The sequence below is a fragment of the Haemorhous mexicanus genome, chromosome 3 (assembly GCF_027477595.1).
Source record: "Haemorhous mexicanus isolate bHaeMex1 chromosome 3, bHaeMex1.pri, whole genome shotgun sequence".
Lineage (NCBI taxonomy): Eukaryota > Metazoa > Chordata > Aves > Passeriformes > Fringillidae > Haemorhous > Haemorhous mexicanus.
Window position 1 is genome coordinate 76,583,589 of NC_082343.1, and position 19,919 is coordinate 76,603,507.

The 19,919-nt window shown below is 38.7% G+C and overlaps 1 protein-coding gene across 3 annotated transcripts; it reads left to right on the top strand.

Annotated features, from left to right (window-relative positions):
- The first annotated feature begins 692 nt into the window (after positions 1-692).
- Positions 693-18,610, top strand: CCNC (cyclin C). 3 transcript variants are annotated; one of them, XM_059842405.1, is made up of 12 exons: positions 693-823; positions 1,739-1,845; positions 5,360-5,444; positions 5,690-5,759; positions 7,232-7,283; positions 9,882-9,937; positions 11,177-11,212; positions 12,618-12,709; positions 13,859-13,926; positions 14,206-14,285; positions 16,092-16,210; positions 16,874-18,610. In XM_059842405.1, exons 1-12 carry the CDS (start codon positions 792-794, stop codon positions 16,926-16,928), a joined length of 852 nt encoding a protein of 283 aa, XP_059698388.1. In that variant the 5' UTR covers positions 693-791; the 3' UTR covers positions 16,929-18,610. The 3 variants fall into 3 exon arrangements, with proteins under 3 accessions (XP_059698388.1, XP_059698389.1, XP_059698391.1); XM_059842406.1 differs by lacking the exon at positions 693-823 and adding an exon at positions 1,067-1,398; XM_059842408.1 differs by lacking the exons at positions 693-823; positions 5,360-5,444.
- Positions 18,611-19,919: the final 1,309 nt, after the last annotated feature.

Consider the following 19,919-nt stretch of genomic DNA (forward strand, 5'->3'; position numbering starts at 1 on the left):
CCCGAGTTTTCTAGTGCATGATATCGATACATCTCAATATGTGTGTTGATACATCTCAGATCCCACTAAGAAGCTGAGAGCCACCACAGGAAAGAGCATGGAAAGAAAGCAGGCCCATGTACTTCCTGTTTGTAATTTAAATCTAGAATTATTAAGTAAATACCTCTAGAAGCTCTCTCTGATGAGGAAAATTCCAGCAATTTGAGCAAGCTGAGCCGTGAAAACTTGGGAACAGGTAAGTTAAAGGGAAATTTAGGTGAGGTGGAGACAGCACAAGACAAGTAAGCTCTGGATCTTCCTGGCTGCTTACAGTAGGGACCTTATTGGGAGAAGCAGCCAGTTTTGCACTGACAGAAGGCAGGTTTGGACTGCAAATAGGGATGACATTCTTTCCATGTGAAGGTGGTGAGGCACTGAACAGGTTGCGCAGAGCAGCTGCGGCTGCCCCATCCCGGGTGGTGTTCAAGGCCGAGTTGGACGGTGCACTAAGCAACCTGGCCTAGTGGAAGGTGTCCCTGCACACGGCGGGGGCTGGACCGGGTGGTTCGGAAGGTGCCTCCCTGCGGGCCCATCCCGCTCCGTGTCCCTGTGCCAGCCAGCGGGGCTGCGGGGGCCGGCGGGGCGGGCGGAACCCGCGCGCGGGGGAACGGTTGGCAGTGCCGCGTGTTGCCGGCCGGCGGCGGCGGCGGCCGCCTCCTCCTTCCTGCTGCCGGCGCGGGGGCGGCGGCGCTGTGGCGGCGGGGCCGGGGCATCGCGGGCCCGGGCGCCTCCTCCCCGCTCCGCTCCTTCCCATGGCCGGGAACTTCTGGCAGAGCTCTCACTAGTGGGTGCCGCGGCTGCGGGGCGTGGGGCGCGGGTGCTGCGGGCAGCCGCCGCGCTCTGTCCATTCATTGCCGGGCCGGGCGGCGGGCACGGCGCTGAAGGGAGGCCCGGGAGCGCCGGGCGGGCGGCGGGGCCTGCTCGCCGCGGGACCCTGGCGGGAGCCGGGCCGGGGTGCGGGAGCAGCCCGGGCCGGCCCCGCTCAGCCGCCGCTCGGGAAGCGTTTGGGCGCTCCGGGACAGGGGTCGCGTCCCTGTGTGGGTGCCCGCGGCAGCTCGGGCTCCAGCGGCGGAGTGCGGGAGCTCGGGTCCCTGACACGCCTGTCCCCAGCGGCGGGGCAGCCGGGCCTCGGCTTGGGGTGGACATCAGGAAGTGTGATTGATACTGGAGCTGACTGCCCAGGAGGGCGGTGAAGTCACCGTCCCTGGAGGTGTTTCAGGAAGATTGGACGTGGCACTCTGTGTAGTTGACACAGGGGTGGTGTTCGGTCATGGGTTGGACTGGTCTCAGAGGTCTTTTCCGACCTGATTGATTCTGTGATTCTGCCCCGAAACACTTCATGCTGAGCTCATGGTCAAGGTTTGAATGGTGCCCATAATGAAATGGCTGCAACATAAACCTTGTTGGTGACTCTCAGGGTCTAAGATCTTTACAGCCAGCTAGCTCAGTTTGGTACTGGTAGAGGCTAATCTCAGCCCCTGGTAGTTCATGTTTTGTTGTTTGGTTTTTGGTTTTTTGTTGCTTTGCTTTCAGTTGTCTGACTTTAAAAAATACTGAAGAACAGTTCCTTGAGAAGATTGTTTGTGGCTTTGTTAGAGGCCACAAGCTCTTTATCCCCGAGCCTTAATTCACAGTCTGTACTGGAGAGACAGTATAATGTTAATAAAAGAGTTGCTGAAATTATTTTCAATTCCTCTAGCTTACAATGGATTTTGGATAAACAAGATCTATTGAAAGAACGCCAGAAAGACTTGAAATTTCTGACTGAGGAAGAATATTGGAAGCTACAGATATTTTTTACTAATGGTAAAGCTTTTTTTTATTTCTGCCATAAAATCTATGCAATGTGTGCCATGTCTAAATGGAGGTTTGAATTGCTTAGAGAATTTAATGTTTTCATTGTTGTATTACATGTACTTTCACAACATATTTTAACAAAGATGTGGAATATAAATAATTTGTTAGTTGTGCTAACACAATTCTAGGAGTCTTTGCCGGCTAATTAGCTGCATATATGACATTTTAACCTGTGATAGGACAAAACAGTAAATTTTCTTATTTTCAAGAGGTTCTTATCAAAACATAAAAGGAGCAGAAACTTCTAAGCTAGTGTATTAAAGGCTCAGTGTCAAGCATTAGTACTTGGCCTGGGCTTTTGGGGAGTTCTTAGGGTGGGGTAAGTATTTTAGGTGATCTGTGCTGTTCTGTTAAACAGCAGAGTTTGGAAACTTGTTATTTGTGTTCACTTAGATTTTCTGAAACCTGCAACACAGCCTGTGTTTTGTCTTCTGACTGATTTCCCAGTACCAGGTGGCTCTCAAATTGTCAACAAGTTTCTGAGAGCTGTTGGCAGGCAGCCTGTTCTCCCAAAGAATTTGGGACTTGTGTGTGAAGTTGTCTAAGATTTACTTGATCTTGCAAAGCATTTAGCTATCCATATGAATGGCCACACCTGAGTATATCAGATTACAAAGACACTTAAAATTTACTCTGTGCAATTGTTCAATAGTTTAAAAAATCTCCTTACGCAAAGGATATTGCTAAGTAGCAACTTGTTTGCAAGCAGCTCTTTATATATATTTTTGCAGCAGTCCTTTAAAGTATAGAATGCTTATTTTTTTCAGCTATCTGGCCAGACTTGTGACAGAGAAGTGAAGTGACTTTCCCAGAGCCACTGGAAGATCTTATGTCAGTGCTGGAATGGTATCTGTGAAAGATACCATTGCTTCTCTCTTAGCTCAGTTATTTTTGTAACAATTGCATATGCTGTAAACACAGTCACTATGGATACATCTGTGTTATGGCTTATAGGGCATCAGGAAATCAAGCTAGCAATAATTTACCCATTTGATCCATTCCTGAAATTTCTTGAGGTTAAAACCAAGCGTCATAACTTCATAATACAAAAAGAGACAGAAGGGGGGTTACGGATATTTCTAAAACTGTATTTCTATGCTAATTTTCATTAGTATTAATTTGAACTGTGAAATATGCTTTTTTTAAATGTTTCACTTCATTGTTTTTCTTGGGTAAACAAAGCTTTACAAAGTAAACAAGTTAGTTTGTTAGTTATGGTTTGCGGTTCCCAGGGTCCTTTTCCTTGGCACTGCTTGCCTCCCCTGAAGGCCGGCGAGTGACTGGGGGCAGCTGGAGAGCAGCTCTGCCAGCATCTCCCCTGTGCCTGTACAAACACAGCCTACTCTGCAGGAGTGAGTGGTGCTGGGCTTTCTGCCTCTCTCTAGTGAAGAGGACAGGACAGTGCAGGACAGAGGGCAGGGCTGCTCTGTGCTCAGGCAGAGCTCGCTGTGTTCAAACCCTCGATGTGCTGTATCCTCGCCTGCCTCTGAACAGACACCCTGCTTTGGGTCCCCCTTGTCTTCCATCTGCACTACCTGAGAGCAGATGAGGCTTGGCCCCGCATGTCACATTCAGTGTGTGTCAGCCCAGGAGATGGTTGTTCCCTGAAGCAATTAAAATCTGCATGGAGAGGGGCAATTTCCTGCTGCTTTCTCATTGGAAAACAAGTGCAGTAGATCACTAACTGATTGTATGGCTCCCTGCAGCTATGAAGAGAAGGAAAAAGATCATCTTCTAAAATAGTTTGAAAAAATAAACTGATGTTGATTTCTCTGTTTGGATCACCAATCCTTAACTGGTTTTGGTTGAGAAGTGTATTAGTTGTTTTCCCTTTTTAGTTTTGGGCAGAAGCAGTAATGTATGTGTTAGAGGCTACTCAAAATACTCAGATTTAAAACAACCTTTATTAAAAAAACCCAAACTACTGAAACTGCTTACTTTCTAAGCATACAGGAATAAATGATCTGATCTTATAGTTTCTTTTCAAATTTTAATATTTTCATATATTAAAATAATTACAAGCATTGGACTTTTTCCCAGCATATACAAGCTTCCATTTCATTAAGTCTCTCTAGGCTCTTGTCCATTTTTTTCTTCTAAACCACACTTGATTTTCCTATGACAGCAGATGGCCTAACCATTCCTGAAAATCCCATGGGAGTATGAGACATATTTGGAGAATTCTGTTTAGCCTAATACTTAAATTTTTCTGATGCCCTAGTAGTGGGACAGCTTTTTATCCCCATGGTCAAATTAAAGGCAAAAATTCTTCCCAAGCTCCCAAGATATGCTGATCAAATGTTTAATATTTGTACAGACATTGCATACTGGGTTTAACACCCTTTTTGGAAGTATTGCTTGTCCTACTGTCACTGTCAAACCTAGTCCCAGTTTGGTATTCTTCTCTAGAAAAAGAATGGTATGACACAGGCAGGGATTTAGTGTTGCTTTGGGCCTTGCTAGTGGGTGACAGACGTGTACCCTGGCTGTTTGCAGGGGATATGTGATAAGAACATAGGCAAAAAAATCTCTACTTGAATGTTTAAGTAGAGACTAAGAATTTAGTGGTGATTGACAGCAGAAATGTTTGCTTTCCCCACCAGTGGTCACTGTCTTGGTCTTGCTGTACATATTTTAAATATCTACTTAAGTGTATTTTAAAATACTGTTTTTGACATTTCTCATGAGGGAGGAAAAAAGAAGAGGGAGTCTTCACAGAGCTGAGCAGTTCTCAGAATAATGGCTGTGCAGAAGTATGGGAAAAATAACAAGTAACAACGTTATGTTTCACTGTGCCATTCTTTACATCCAACCCCTGCTCTTAATCCCAGCTTGATGCATCTGATTTGCTTGGCACCTTTCCTTTGCCTGGGAGGCCAAACAAGAGCTACCTGCACAGATGACACCAGGGTTGTTTCTTGGCCAACTGGCAGAGGACCACTGTGATGGAGCAGCTGACTGCATCCTCTGGTCTCCCACCCCCTCTCCCTAGACTAAGTATGTCATTTTTTTAACACCTGCTGCCTCAGCCAAATTTAATGACCGTGTTTGTGTTGGCAGTTTTACATGTTTGAAAAAATACCATCCATTTTGTGTGGCACTGAAGAGCTGAGGGTTTATATTTCCTGTGTCTGAATTTGTTTTGCTCCAGAATGGAATACCTGAGCTTTACCCTTCTGAGATTTGTGTTGTCATCTTTAAGGTCATACTCACTTTGTACACAATGAAGTCAAAGTTCCTTTTCCTTTTTGAAGGTGTCCCCAAACTTCAGGAGGCAGCGGTTCTTCACCTGCAGGTCTGTAGGTTTACAGCAGCGTGTTGTCTCTCTAGAGCAACAGAGGGAGAAGACTGTGGTGCTACTCCTTAGAATCCCCAGCGCTAGCTGTGTTTTGAGACCCTTTGGTATTTGGTGTCAAATTGTTTAAAAAAACTCAACTCAAGCTTTTGTTCATTTTTTTTTAAGTTATCCAGGCTTTAGGTGAACATCTTAAATTAAGACAACAAGTTATTGCCACTGCTACAGTCTACTTCAAGAGATTCTATGCCAGGTAGGACTGTTTACTATGATGGTACAAGAATAAAACATTTGCTAGGCACATTTTGGTAGCCCTTTAAAAATGCAGTTCTGTATTAAAAACAGTGCCACTTTTATTTTCTGGACAGTGTAAAGCTTTTATGCTTTAATAAAGTTAACTTAAGCTTTGCTTTTTCAAAAGGAAGTGTGGTGCTCTTAATAGATTAATCGTTCTACATGTATGAAACAACATATTATAATTTTGTTGTAACATTTCAGATATTCCCTAAAAAGTATAGATCCAGTATTAATGGCTCCTACGTGTGTGTTTTTGGCATCCAAAGTAGAGGTATGAAGTATTACAATTTTTTAATGTAACATTATGTGATGTATGAGAGAAAGAAAACGTTTAGGACTTTCAAATTTTTTGTCTTTATTCATGCTTTGGGGGTTGAAACCTTCTCTTTTTTGCATAGATTTCTATAGCATTTAAGAAAAGGAGACGGAGAAGGCCTTCAAAATTTGTCTGAATTACTAACCCTGAAGTGCCTCTGAAAATTGAAAAAAAATATTTTAAATGGCTATTTCACTGTCACATGGTGTTTAAATATTTACATAAACTGTATCTTAAATTTTGTATATCTTAAGCAGTGTCTCCTTTCTGGTGTGTTTCTCCTTATTTATGTTTACTCAAACTTTAAAACATAATTGGAATTTTTTTCCTTATTATCTTGTTCTGTTTCATATAGCAAGGGATCCTCAGAGTTTACCACACTTTCATTACTTGGATTAAAAGTATGTTGTAGCTCATGCTCTGTCCTTGAGAATTTATCATAAAGAACTGACTCATTAGGGGTTGTGATGAGAGGGCTCCATGCCTCCACCATTGGTACTCCCCTTTGAATGTGGCCAAGAGTTAGCATCAGCTGGGTGCTGCTGTTTAGTCCTCTGTAATGCAGCAAGTTTACAGCTGTTTGAGAAATGTCTGTGTAATGGAAAAAAGTCAAATTGGCCACTTCATTGTATTCAGCACTAAGTAGTTTTACAGAAGGAGCTCAAATACTTAATGGATGGTAGAAACATCCACTACTAAACTAGTGGTGACATGTGATACTGTTGTCTGTACAAGTACTGTGACACTCTTCAGTGTTTGGAAGGCATCTAGGAAAAAAGAGAGTGTTGGAGAGAGTGCTTTTTTACCAGCCTGTTAAATGAGCATTTAAGCAGGCACAGACATAGAGTGTATATACGTAGATGTACCTTAAATTAGAAGTCTTTGTAGCCTTCCTTCCTGTGTAGCCTTCCTAAAGCTTCTGCAGCTTTAGAGGGCAGCACTATTGATTCAGCTATGGACCTCTGGAAGAACACTCTGTACAGAAAATTTTCTGATTGCTGACTGTCTCAGCACAGGAGCTAAGACTTGACAAAAACATAACTAAAAAGGGTAGATAATGGCAGGTTTCTAAAGACAGTTTTCTCTCCAAATGGGATAAGGAAAAAAATAACCTCCTTGAAGCCCTCTTCTCTATTTTATAAAAAAAAAGGTTAGCCGGCTGAGCTTTTGGTGCTTTTGTACCTTTCATAAATCTTTACTGTTCCTCACAAACAACCAAGAAAGTAATCAATTAAATAACTCCTAGGTAGAGTTTAGCCCTGTTTACCTTAAGGGAAAAAAAAAAAAAGGGGGTGGGGGAAAAACCAAACACTACAATACTGCAAAAGGAAGCCCAATTTAGTAAGAAGCCATTATTTTAATTTGATTATAGTGTGAGTGTATGGTGTTTCAGGTGGTTCACCTCATTTACCTTTCTTTTTCTTCAGGAATTTGGTGTGGTTTCAAATACAAGATTGATTTCTGCTGCTACTTCTGTATGTAAGTATCAGTAATTTTCATTACACTCTAATTAAGTATCTCTGTAGGGAGATCAGTTGTTTGCTTTGCTTTTTTTAAAAGCTAGCTTTTTATCAAATCATGGAGGACTTAAAGAGCCAGTTAAAACCATTTAGAATAAATAGCTTCTGTTTCCAAATACAGAGACAGAAGGGTCCATTCTGTATTAGTTTTGGTTGATTATGGTTGGAACTTATGCCAAGCATAAGTGAAAACGGAGTCATAAAATAAAACTATTGAAATTTATAAACAACTTCGAGTAGTAAATTGAATTCTGAACAACTCAAAGATAGAATTGGAAATTTACAGCTTTGCCTGTTTAGTAAAAGGTATGGCTCTGTGAAAATACCCGTTTTAAGAATTTTTGGTAGGCTGTATACCTTCAGATTTTTTAAAATCCTTTTTTCCCCATCATAAAATTAGTCTTTGCACATGGTATTTATTTCTAAAAATATATTTTAAGAACACTTGTTCACAATAAATCCAATAAAATTACACTGTAATTACTCAATTCTCTATCTTTCCCACTTGTATTTGTATTTCCCAGTTCATGTAACTTACATGTCATCCATCAAACTCTTGAAGTGATGTCTTCCTTAGCTGAATGCTGTTATCTGACCCAGAAGGTCCAGCTGCTCTCAATGGGCAATTCCTGGCAGTGCTCTTCCAAATGTAGGTCAGCCGTTGAGGGGACAGGTGACTGGCTGCATCTGCAGCCTCCAGATGCAGAGAGTGTATCAGTCCATGGGGCTGGCCGTGTGACAGTTCTGCCACCAGGAACTGAAACACATCTTCCGTGCCAGCATGACCAAGACCAGTACTGGGTTTAGCACTGAGAGTTGCTATTTTTACGTCAGAAGCATCGTTGTGTGGAAGTTTTGATGCGTGAGTGAGACGGTTAGATGGATTTTGGTAAACACGCAGCAGCTGATTTTACTTGGACATCTAGTTCTTTGCTGTGCTGTTTCTCAGAATTCCAGTCTCAGGACCCTATAGAAGATTTTCCTCACAGCTCTTCCTTCAGACCTAGAAGTCCTGTCAGCCCTGATAAGTGCTGTGCATTTCATGGAAGTGAGGACAGGCAACAGGCTTTCTACAAGCATTTACTCTTTTATTCTACCTGCTCTTCCTTTACCAGAGTTGCTTCAGTAGCACAAAGCAGTTTTTGGGAGGTCTTAATACCAAAGGCAAGAAAAGATGAGGCAAAACAAGTAAAAGTGAAAACAAGCTAACAAAAGGGGTGACTAATGTAATAGTGGCTGGTTTAAGAGGTTTACTTGCTTTTAGCTCAGTAGCAACATGAAGTTAATAACACTAGCTTCCTTTGTAAGGAAGATTATCTTACCCTGGTTTTCACAACCTCTTCAAAAGGTTTTTCTTGTGTTAACACATCTCACTAAAATAACAGCTACCGTGTAGTGGTTGTGTCTGCAGCATGCTTTGTGGGAAAAATGCTTTTTCTCCCTATCTTCTTTCTCAAATTGGTATTTTTTTTTTTTTACCATGTACATCTTCAGTTTGCATACATCTTGAGAAACTCTATTATTAATTCTTCTCTTTTTTGAAGTAATTAAAATTTCTAACCAGTAGCCCAGTCTTGGTGTCCTGCAGCAAATTTTCTAGCAAAGGTCACACTAGGCCTAAATGGTGAATTCTTTGGTCCAGAGGTCTGATGCTGTCTTTTCTTTGAACTGAATGTCATACTGATTTTCTGGAAGTAGTATTGATATTATCATTTAATAATATACTGTCTGTCATTAGTATAAGGAATATTGTCCACTTCCAGGATGTTAAATGTTACATGTTTTCCTTGGACGACAAGGACTAAAAATAGCTTTTAAAATGTTTTATGTGTACAAAAGTCAAATCCACATCTTCAAGTGTTCTTGTTTTTCTTCAGCATTCTAACTTTTGTTTTGCTTTCTTCAGCATTTCATACATGAAATCACTCTGGTTTTGCATATTAGCATGCTTCTTACCAGTGCACTAACTGTACTCATTCTCCTTGTAAAATACACAAAGATTAATTAAATATCTCAATTGGAGATAATAATTACATTATGGACGTGCAGAAAGTCTAGCTGAGCTCTCTTACCCTGCCCTTGGGCTTGCTTTTCTATGACTTCATTAGTTCCTTTAAAATCTTGCATGTTGAAGGATCAAACCTATGTAAAAATTCCAACTTGAAAATTCCATTTGGATTTAGTGTTTGTACTGAAATCCTGAGCATCAGTAGCTGGAGAGCTCTGTGAATGATAACTTGTGGGAAGTTAGCTGTCCCTGATCTAGTTGGTGGTTAACCAGAAGACTTAGTAGTGTCCAAAGCAGCAGTCAAATGTCTGGCTGAGTATCTGTGCAAATCTGAGTTTCAGGTGTATTTCTCTTTCCTTTTCAGGATCTTAAATCTTGTAACTTACCTCTTCTCTTTGAAATACAAGCCTTTTGTACTGAAAGCCACAAACTGAAAGTTGTGCTGCCAGGTAGTTTTGAAGGGCTATATACAGATGAATGAATAAAAAGGGAAAGAAGTAAAAGTATTAGTTACATTATTTTTAACATACTTTTTTCTGTTTACTGTAGTGAAAACTAGGTTTTCATATGCCTTTCCAAAGGAGTTTCCTTATAGGATGAACCATGTAAGTATGCTATTTGAAATACAACTTGATCAAATAAATAATTGTTATCAGGAAATTCTTTCTTTTAAATACTAAGAAAGAAATATTTTCATACTCATATGTCAGGTATGTTCATGATTATTTTTGTATAGAATATTGGGAAAGTTACTTTTAAAAATAATAAAAATCTTACATAACCTCCTTTCCTTTGATGTGGTAGGGTGACTGAAATGGTAGTTTTTTTTATAGCATGATGAGAAAAGAGATTTAGATTTTTTGAATATTCTTGGTTACAAATAGAGTGCTCCAGGGAAAGTAAATGGCCTTTGCACCTGGAATGCTTCCAAGCTTGCACACATGAGCAGTTGGCTTACAGAAAGCAGTTTTATTTTTGCCTGTAAAATTTAATGGCTCTTGAAAAATAGTTTTTAATTAGTACTTTAAAATTTATCAGTGGTTTTCAAGGTATTCTCAGCCACAATACTGAGAAGTTTTGTAGTTTTTCTTTAAACCAATTTTGACCTGTGCTGTAGAATTTTGAAAGCTAAACATCTAGTTTTAGGTTGGCTGTAACAAATACTACTTTTTTTTTTTTTGTTTGCATTTTACCCAATCTAGAAAGCAAAATGATACATCAGAATGTAAAATACCTAAGATCTTAAAATGAAACTGCACTGCTATTTTATAGATAAAGGCAAATGGAAATACATTTTGGAGTACTGCTTTCGTATAGTCAAAGAAGTTGAGTCTTTTTCCTTCATGTCATCAATACATCACCTTCTGTATTGAGAGTGAGAGCTGATTTAATTGCTACAATTGCACAGAAAATTTCATATGAAATAAAAACTGAAAATGTTTTGAAATGCTATTTGACAAGTTAGTGAGCTGATGAAGATGATCTAATTTTACAAAACAACTTCTCTATTGCTGTGAAGTTTTTATGCAGTGGGAACAATTTGCTGCTACCAGGTGTTGAAACAAATCAGGCAAGTGCTGCCAATGAAGCAGTCTTTCATAGCAAACTTGATGCAAAATATTTAACTTGTTTGTTACTATGACTGGAGTGGAGTTGTAGTAGTGATAAGGCAATAGCCAATAATAGTTTCATTTTTGTTTGGTTTTGTAGTTTCAGATAAAATACATTTAGGACTGTTGGGAATAGTTGTTGAGAATTCCTGTGCATTTGTGATGTTAAACTGTGTGTCAGTTAATTCTTTCTGCATACTGAAACATATTAACTGTGATTTTGCTTCTTTACAGATACTAGAATGTGAATTCTATCTCTTAGAATTAATGGTAGGTTGCGTTTTTTGGTGGAACTCCTTTTGTTTTTGTGGGAGAGGTAGCTATATCTAAGTCCTGATGCAGAGACTGGGATGTCAGTGTCCTTTTTTCCCTAGATGAATGGCCAGTTAAGACCATGAAGAGTTGTATTCTTACTATGCCCTCTTCTTTTTGCCTAGAAGAATCTGAGGCTACACATACAGGTTCTAGCACAAGGTGTGGGTAGTATCCCATTCAGGCTAGTCTACAACAACCTAATAATGAATCTTCTAAGGAAGTGAGATGTGGGTTTGAATCCTGTGAAAAACCGAATTGAGGCCTCCTATTTTCTGAGATGGTGCTATAACTATTAGGCTGTTGGATGACAGGAGCACAGTGGGACATTTTCTTCCAGACCTTTTCAAAGAAAGGAGCCATACCTGATTTTTGTAGGAGTAGCTATCCCATTGCTGTATTTGGTAGCTGAAAGGAGGCAACCCAGGCTTCTTACAAGGCTTGGATAAAGTAGTGCCTGATTTCTGCATATGGCTTGGACTTGGATGGGTTAAGCACTGAACTCTAGTACTACTCTAGTAGAGTAGTTCTGCTCAAATGCAGAGAAAAGGAGTGAGAAACCAGGAAGCAGCCTAGTGAGTTAAACAGCAGATAAGAGAATACATTTTGGGAACTGAACACAGAGGAGATCAGATCAAAGTTTTTCTTTGTACCTACAAGTAATTTTAATACAGTTTTTCGATTCCTGTTTAGATTTAGTCCTTGATACCTCTGCTATACATGGCAGTAACTTGAGTTTTGTATACAGGAGTTTTAGCATAAGCAGTTGCATTTGCAAGAAGTTATGTTTTGGGGATTCACTTATTTTTCCAGTATGCTATGCAGTATATAGTGTGTGCAGTAAAGGTGTTTCATGTAAGTGTTCAGTACATGTAACTTAATGTGGCTTTTCCCTGTAGTATCCACACATTTGGCTGCTTTTAGCAAGAGGATTATTCCTTCTTGTTTACCTGGACCTGAAATTAGGGGATTTGAGAGCAGTGGAATTTTTCTTTTCTTTCTTTCCAAACCAGCATCAGTTATTTTGGCATACTCTCCATGTATGGTATTTAGTAGCAGACTGTTTTCTGGCAGCGTTTTGTATTTCCAAGTGGGAATTACGGGTTTGTAAGCAAATGAGGTTTCAATGTGCTGCAGATGTGACTTTCTGTGTCTCTTAGGGGAAGGACATTGACAGACTGGCAACTGTGCTGTGTAATGGTATTCTAGAGAGAGCACTGCCCTCATTAGAGCAGGGCTAGGTGTTAAAATACTATTAAAAAAAAAAATCAGTGATTGACTCGTAAACCTAATGTTTTAATATGAACTGACAACATGCTCTGAATTGAAATCTAACTTCTGTCCCAATGACATTTTTTTCTAGGACTGCTGTTTGATAGTATATCATCCTTATAGACCTTTGCTCCAATATGTGCAAGATATGGGCCAAGAAGACATGCTGCTACCTCTCGCATGGTAATGAAGACAATGGAAATAGTTCCTCTTTCGTCAAGAAAGCAAGTGTTTAACAGTTATGCTTCAAAGGTGGTTAAGCTTTTGCTGAACCAAGCAGGCTTAGCCATATTTGAATAGAAAGGGTGTCCTAGTTAACCTATGCAGGTCTATGTCCCTGAATTATCTTATTCTGTCTTTAGCCTGGTAATGATTTTACTTTGCAGTGGTCTAATTTTTATTTTGTTAGACTAGCTCTAGTGGCACAGTTTCAACATTACTGAATGGTGACTATGAGTAGAGGAAGTTTCTTTCTGTCACCATTGTCATGGGAGGTTTGTAGCCGCATTTCTCTTCACAGAGAAAAGCAGGGCACAACTTCCCAGGGTTATTTCTGGGATTCACATTCTCTCAACCTCAGAGAAAGAAAAAACAATTCTTATCTCAATTGCTGCTCCTCTTGTTGTTCACAAGTGGAATGCATTGTGGAAGATTGTTTACCTGAAGAGAATTGGTAATTGGATTCTGGTATGAGTGTTTTGATTCATTTACCAGCTGAATCCATGTGTGTGTCAGGACTGTTGGCTGACAGTCACGAGATTCTGGGCAGTTGAGTTGGGTGAGTGCTTGTGCAGATTCAGTTTAGATGTAATGTATTATAGTATAGAATAATATAGTATAATAAAGTAATTAATTAGCCTTCTGATATCCATGGAGTCAGATGCATCATTTCTCCCAGATGCTGGGGGTTGCCCTGCTTTACAGTAGAGGTAGAAGCAAATATATAGGGTTTTTTAGCTGTGTAAGCAGCACTCTTATTCTTCAACTCTTTCAAATATAGAAAGACAGTAGAAGTACTACTTTTATGCTAGCCTTTACTTATTTGTAAAACAGATAATTATTTGATGGTATACATACACATCCACGGCAGAAAGACATGTATGTACTAAAAGAATGTTTCCAAATAAACTTCTGTGACTATAAGGGAAAAAAAGAAAGGCTTTAAGAGATTTTTACAAGGGAAAAGATCTCTTTCCTTGATATTTTGCCCTGCAGCCTTATTGCTTCGACTGTCTGGAAAACTGACAAAATGTTTGTAAACCAACAGCAGTTTTTGAAGGAATATAGTCTAAAGGTGAATAGGAAGATACTTAAAAGTTCTTTTTTGCACAGGAGGATAGTGAATGACACATACAGAACTGATCTTTGTCTGCTCTACCCTCCTTTCATGATAGCTCTAGGTAAGTAACAAGTAATGTCTCTTGGTCATTTTTACCTGGATGTATTCTGTGCACTGTCCCATCTTAAGCATTCCTCAGAGTGCCCTCATAAGTGCTTCACGTTGTCTCATACAGCACTGACACTGTCACCTTGCAACTTAAAAAGCCTTAAAGAAAAGTCAGATAATTAATCCTGAGTTTTCTTTGTTGAACTGTATAGGATTTATAAAAAAACCGAATGTTTCTAATTGTATTGGAAATGTATCTTTGTTCAATGTCCATGTCACCTGATCTTTGCAGCTTGCCTACATGTGGCCTGTGTTGTCCAGCAGAAGGATGCAAGGCAATGGTTTGCTGAGCTGTCTGTTGATATGGAAAAGGTACTCTGGTTTTTATTCCCACCACTTGTTATGGACTGACCAGAAATGGTAGTCATGGTTGTCTTACACATCCGCAATACTGATTTGAACTTAAAATTCAGTGCTCTTGTTAGGTGCTGTTGCAGTTAGGCAGATCTCTTTGGAAGGGAGACAATGTCAGGTTATTTGGTTATCACCCTGCTCTGAAAGTCAAGACAAAACCACTGCATAACAGAAGAGCATTGCTGTTATTGCCATTTTCCAGACAGAAATAAAAACCCAATATCTTTTACATTGTTTGCCAGAAAAAAGAATTCCCAGTGTTTTTCTGTCACACAAGATTGTCTGTACAAGTTTGACTTTTCAGTTGACGTGCATGTGATTTTCTGATTCACTTTTCAGCATCATGCCAGCACACCATTCTCATTTTCTCCCTGTACATCTGAAGAATATAGCATAGTGTAGAACATTTTTGACACTTTCAGGATGACTTCAGTCAGTGCTAAGCAGGGAGACACCAAGATCATTCAGTTGAGTTCCCTGCTAATGCAAATTCTAACGTCAAATAATCCCCTTCATTAGTTTATTAGGTTTCAGAGTGCAGTTGTTCTTATACTAACAATGTTCTTCATCCTCACTAGTTTCTTTTACTTTTTAGGTTGGCTTCTTTAACCTTTATTTAGCTCCAGCAACCAGATCCAAGTAGTACTCACATTCCTTATGGCACTGTTTCACTTAGCTCTTATTTTTTTCAGTCTTTTTTTGAAACTGAGTGTCTGGAATTAACAAGCCTGTTATGATTGAGAGATACCATTTATCTCTGTGCCTTTGGTATTGCCCTTTATCCCACTGATGTTATGGCATTGTGTTGGTATTCCAAGATTTGTCTTGAAATGTAAACACAATGTGGATGCTATGCTGCGTGGAGAGCTCTGTGAATTATGCTGTCATACATTTAAAGGCAGGGTGATAATAAGCTGGCAGCCAAGGAGAAGCAACATATATTTAATAGATAAAATTACCATAAGCTTGATACAGAGTATCTTTGAATGTGTACTTGTATTGGGTCAGTGATAAAGCCTGAGCTTGATTTTTTCACACAAACACCATGGACATGGTGAAGCACGAACTGTGACTTTCATTTCAAGGACAAAATATATTGCTCTAGCATTTAATAAAAGATTGTGTATTAAAAAGAAGAAAGAAAGTAAATTCTACTTTATTAATTTAGAGAATGATGAAACATATTATGAATGAAATATTCTCCAGCTTTTATATAGTGTCAACAATTCGTATTATATGTATATAAGAATGTAAGAAGTATTTAAAAACTCCTTGGCTCTGTTCCTTGGAAGGAAAGAGTTCAGATGAATGTTTTGTGGTTTGGGGCTTTTGTTTTCCCACACTGTTCCCCTGATATGTATAGAACATTGATAATCATCAATTACTGTATTGATCATGGATGGTCATATAGATGCAGTCATGCATGCAAGTCTGTATTTTCCCAGGAGCTCAGTTATAGGCTGTGATAGTAGTTGCAAATAAATAAATAAATAAGTGTTTAGTTTGCAGGGGAAGAGAAGCAGTAAATACAGTTGAAAGGGAAAGTATTCTGTTCAGGCTTCAATTCACAATTAATCAAAAAACTAATTGAATGTTTTTTTGGGACTAGATTAAGTGTGAGACAGCTCTGTTTATAATATGAAAATTGTGTTGCTTAGTTTCAGCTTGGGGCCTGTTTAGTTAATTGCACACTTAAAACAGGCTATGACAAAGATAAAATCACTATTGTGTCTGAGCTTAGGCTCTCTTTTCTTTCTAATACAGATTTTAGAAATAATCAGGGTTATTCTGAAGCTGTATGAGCAGTGGAAGAACTTTGATGAGAGAAAAGAGATGGCTACTATTCTTAGTAAAATGCCTAAACCAAAACCACCTCCAAACAGGTATGGTACTTCCTTATTTCACCTTTCCTGTGGAAAATCTACACTATGATCTTAAGAATGTGTAAATGTTTAATTCAAGGTGTGGGGTATGTTTTTACAGTGCAGATGTTTCTGATACAAAACCAGTCTGATTATTTAGGAGCTAGTGGGAAGCATAACATTCATTATCTTACAGAGAGTGTTAATGTGATTAGAATGTGATCAATACAGCTCAGCAAATGTAAGGAACCCCAGTGTGAGGCTCCATGGCTGGGCCAGATTCAATGGAACTGGGCCTGCTTGATGTCGTATTTAATTACTGTGATTAAATATCACTGCTGGGAATCTGCACATGCAAATTCCTGTGCACATGCTTATGTAATGTGAACTTTGCAGTGTTGACTTCAGAAGCAGATTCAGCAGGCAGCTTCATGGGCGTATATTGAATTTGTTAGTCACATAAATACAGTGAAGTTATTTATGCATGCTGAGAATAACCTTTGCATTTTTTTATGAAACTGAGCAGAATATTTTGACCTATTTATGTATAGGTTGAAGTATTTTCTTTCCAAAGATTTTTATTACTTTCAGAATACTGTATTTTTAAATTAAAAAAAAAAAAAAAGATAAAAATGTAATGTGATGCTTCTTATTGAAGATACATGTTTTTGTTTTCTTCAACAGTGAAGGAGAACAGGGTCCAAATGGTAGCCAGAACTCTAGTTATAGCCAATCTTAAGGCATTCCAAAGAATTACTTTATGGACCACTTTGACTCAAGACGTCCTGGGATATTTCCTGTGTTCATGAAATGGACAGAAGGTTTTAGTAACATCTTTGACAAAGAACTCGAAGAATAAATAGCTTGTTTGTGTCAAGCATTTTGAAAGCTTTTTCTCTAAAACTACATCATTTTCTCTGACGCTGGAACAAATGTGCTAAGATTTTTCAGTGTAAGGAATCAAACTTTAAACCAAGCTGCAAAAGATTAATGTTTTTCACTCAAAACAAATAGTTCATTATTGGTTTTATTTGTGTTGAAGTGAACTATTTTTAGAGTGACAGTAACCGGAGGCCTAAGTGTAACTGTATTAATGACTTGTGTTGTCTTCATTTTGTTTGTGACTGAAGGAAGATAGTGCACTCTATGTTGAATCTATCCATTACCTTCAGTTTTGTTGATTTAAAAAAAATAAATACAGATTCTGCAACAAGTAACACAGTCCTTCAGAAACAAATGCCTAGAAAAGCCTGTAAAGAATATTCTAACAGTCCTAATGAAAACTGCAGGAAAGAAAGTCAGTTGCTATTTTTGGGTTTAAAAAAGCTATATTCCTCAGTAAATCTACTTGGTTGTTTTTGCCATGATACAGTAGCCCAGCTTGCCAGAGAAGTGCAATATGTATAGTGATTCTGCAGTTTTCTGAAACATTTCAAGTGTTAGAAATTAAGACAACCCAACATACTAGTATTTTTTTTTTTCAAATAAACCTACTGTATGGTACAATCGGAATATTTCACAATCAAGTACAAATCTGGATATTACTGCTATTTTTTAGGGTGAATTTTTTTTGTAGAAAAGATATACACTGTTAGTCTGCCTTCACTGTTAGTGTGAATTTGTGTGGTTCATTAGAGAGTTTATTTAAGAGGATCAAGTGTTTGGTGAGCTTCATACTGGCTAATTTTTAATTGGGATGTTAGGAGCAACTCTAGAATAACTGAAATGGGATTCCTTGGTTACCTTTGTGCTGGAGAAAGTGCGATTTCTTCAAACAGAAGGCCATATCCTGCGTTCCTTACTCAGGCAAATATCCCACTGAAGACAGGAATTGGCCTTAATTGATTACTTGATTTTTTTAGATAACTTTGTTTCTAACTAAGTTCTGTACAACTTTATTTTGAATGATAATGCCAACTTGCCCAAGTATAAAAGTTGAATGATAAAGTTCAGTAACGTTGTTCTCCTTTTTTTTTTTTTTCTTCCCCGAAACAACACATTTCACTGCTCTGGAATCCTGGAGGGAGATTAAAAATGTGTGCTCTGTGATGTGTCTTGGTTCAAAAATCTGATCCCTTAAAATAACCCCACCTGTTTTTGCAAATACTGTCTTTGTAATTGGCTGGTCATTCAGTGACATATAACTGAAGTGTTTTTATATGTAGCCCATTAGGCTACTAGCATTTATTTCTGTTCAGGTTATTTCCATAAACCATTATGTACACCAGCCCCAGACACTTTGGTGAGGTGGAAAAAATATACATTTTGGTCTTTGCTACTTGGTTGCCATTTGATCCATACCTTTTATAGACACTTGATTGATGAAGTGAAATTTGGCTATTTTGCTTTCATTTCTTGAAGTCTAAAATGTGCGATTTGTAATGTGGACTTGGGGAATAGAAATAAATCAAAGCAACTTGACCTTTGTTGTGTGGAGTAATTAAAAAGTAACTATTCTTTAGGTAAGCATCAGTCTTCTCACATATACCGTGTAATCTGCCAGGGAAGTTCATGTTTTGGAATTGGGGAATTAATTAAGAATACTGGCTAAAATGATTAAATATTTTCTTGCTGCTGAAGAGTCTTTGCAGACTTTACTTCACACCTAAAGCAAAATGGGACCTAAATCTCAGAGATAAAATGTCAGGCACTTCTTGATAGTACCTAGAAATTTCTTAAGGCATTTCTCTACTGGGAAGATAAGGCTAATTTTACCAGCTTTGATTCCAGTAAAAACAGTGAAAGGCAATAAAATGCAGTTAAAAGAGCTGGATTCAGTAAAGACAGTTTTAAAAAGATGTTGTTTTTAACAACAGGAAATGGAACATAATGTGAATTCAATAGTCTTGCTACTAAGTAAGCAGAAGAAAAAAAAATCACCTTTCTTGTGCTTCCCGTCAAAGGAGAGGTGCATAAAAATGTGGTATCTCACTGAAAGACAGGTAGCTGAAACTTCACAGATTATATGGCAAGAGGTGACTCTGAAGTGTCATAGCAAACACAAGCCATCTATGCCAAAAAGACTTAAAGAAAAATTCCAAAGGAAACAAACTTTATCAGACAAGTTATTTAACCCAAACCCCGTCATTTGGAAGGCAAATTAGAAAGGATCATGTAATTTGGTAAGCTGCAAATAGTTTGAGCAAAAATCTTGCAAAAAACCTACCACGATTAATAAAAAAGGAAAATAAAAAAGAGGTATAGAGTAATTTTCCCATTATAAAAAAAAAAAAAAACTCAAAATCTCCTCAGTTTAGAAAAGACAATGGGTCTAGAAAAATCAGAGGTCGTGTGAGGACTGATAGGGGACAACTGCTCACTTCTGACAGAAGAAGCCAGAGCAGCTGATGAATACATGGCAAGTTGGGAAGCAACAAAAGGAAAGATTCTCACCACTGCTGTGTCTGATGGGAGTTTCTGTTGAAAATTTTGAAATACCCAAATACAGTAAGACATGCAAAGCCTGAAGCACTCTGAGTTGTAAATGGGAGTAATCTGGAGATTGTACCACTACATACTAATCCTGTTTAATGCTCTTCCGCAGATGTTTATTACCAGTTGCTGCCAAACAGACAATAGCGGGCTAGATAGATCTTGGTGTAACACAGAATAACTTGTTTATTTTTTAATATAGTGGTTATGTAGTTTTAGATGTTCCCAAGAAATGTTAATTTAGCTACAAATGGAAGCACTGGCTGCTCATGACTAAGTACCGACTTCATTGATTACC

Coding starts and splice junctions, on each gene's coding strand:
- CCNC (XM_059842405.1), top strand. CDS start 792: ATGGCCGGGAACTTCTGGCAGAGCTCTCACTA. Junction 5,760..7,231: donor TTTTGGCATCCAAAGTAGAG/GTATGAAGTATT, acceptor CTTTTTCTTCAG/GAATTTGGTGTGGTTTCAAA. Junction 7,284..9,881: donor TTCTGCTGCTACTTCTGTAT/GTAAGTATCAGT, acceptor TGTTTACTGTAG/TGAAAACTAGGTTTTCATAT.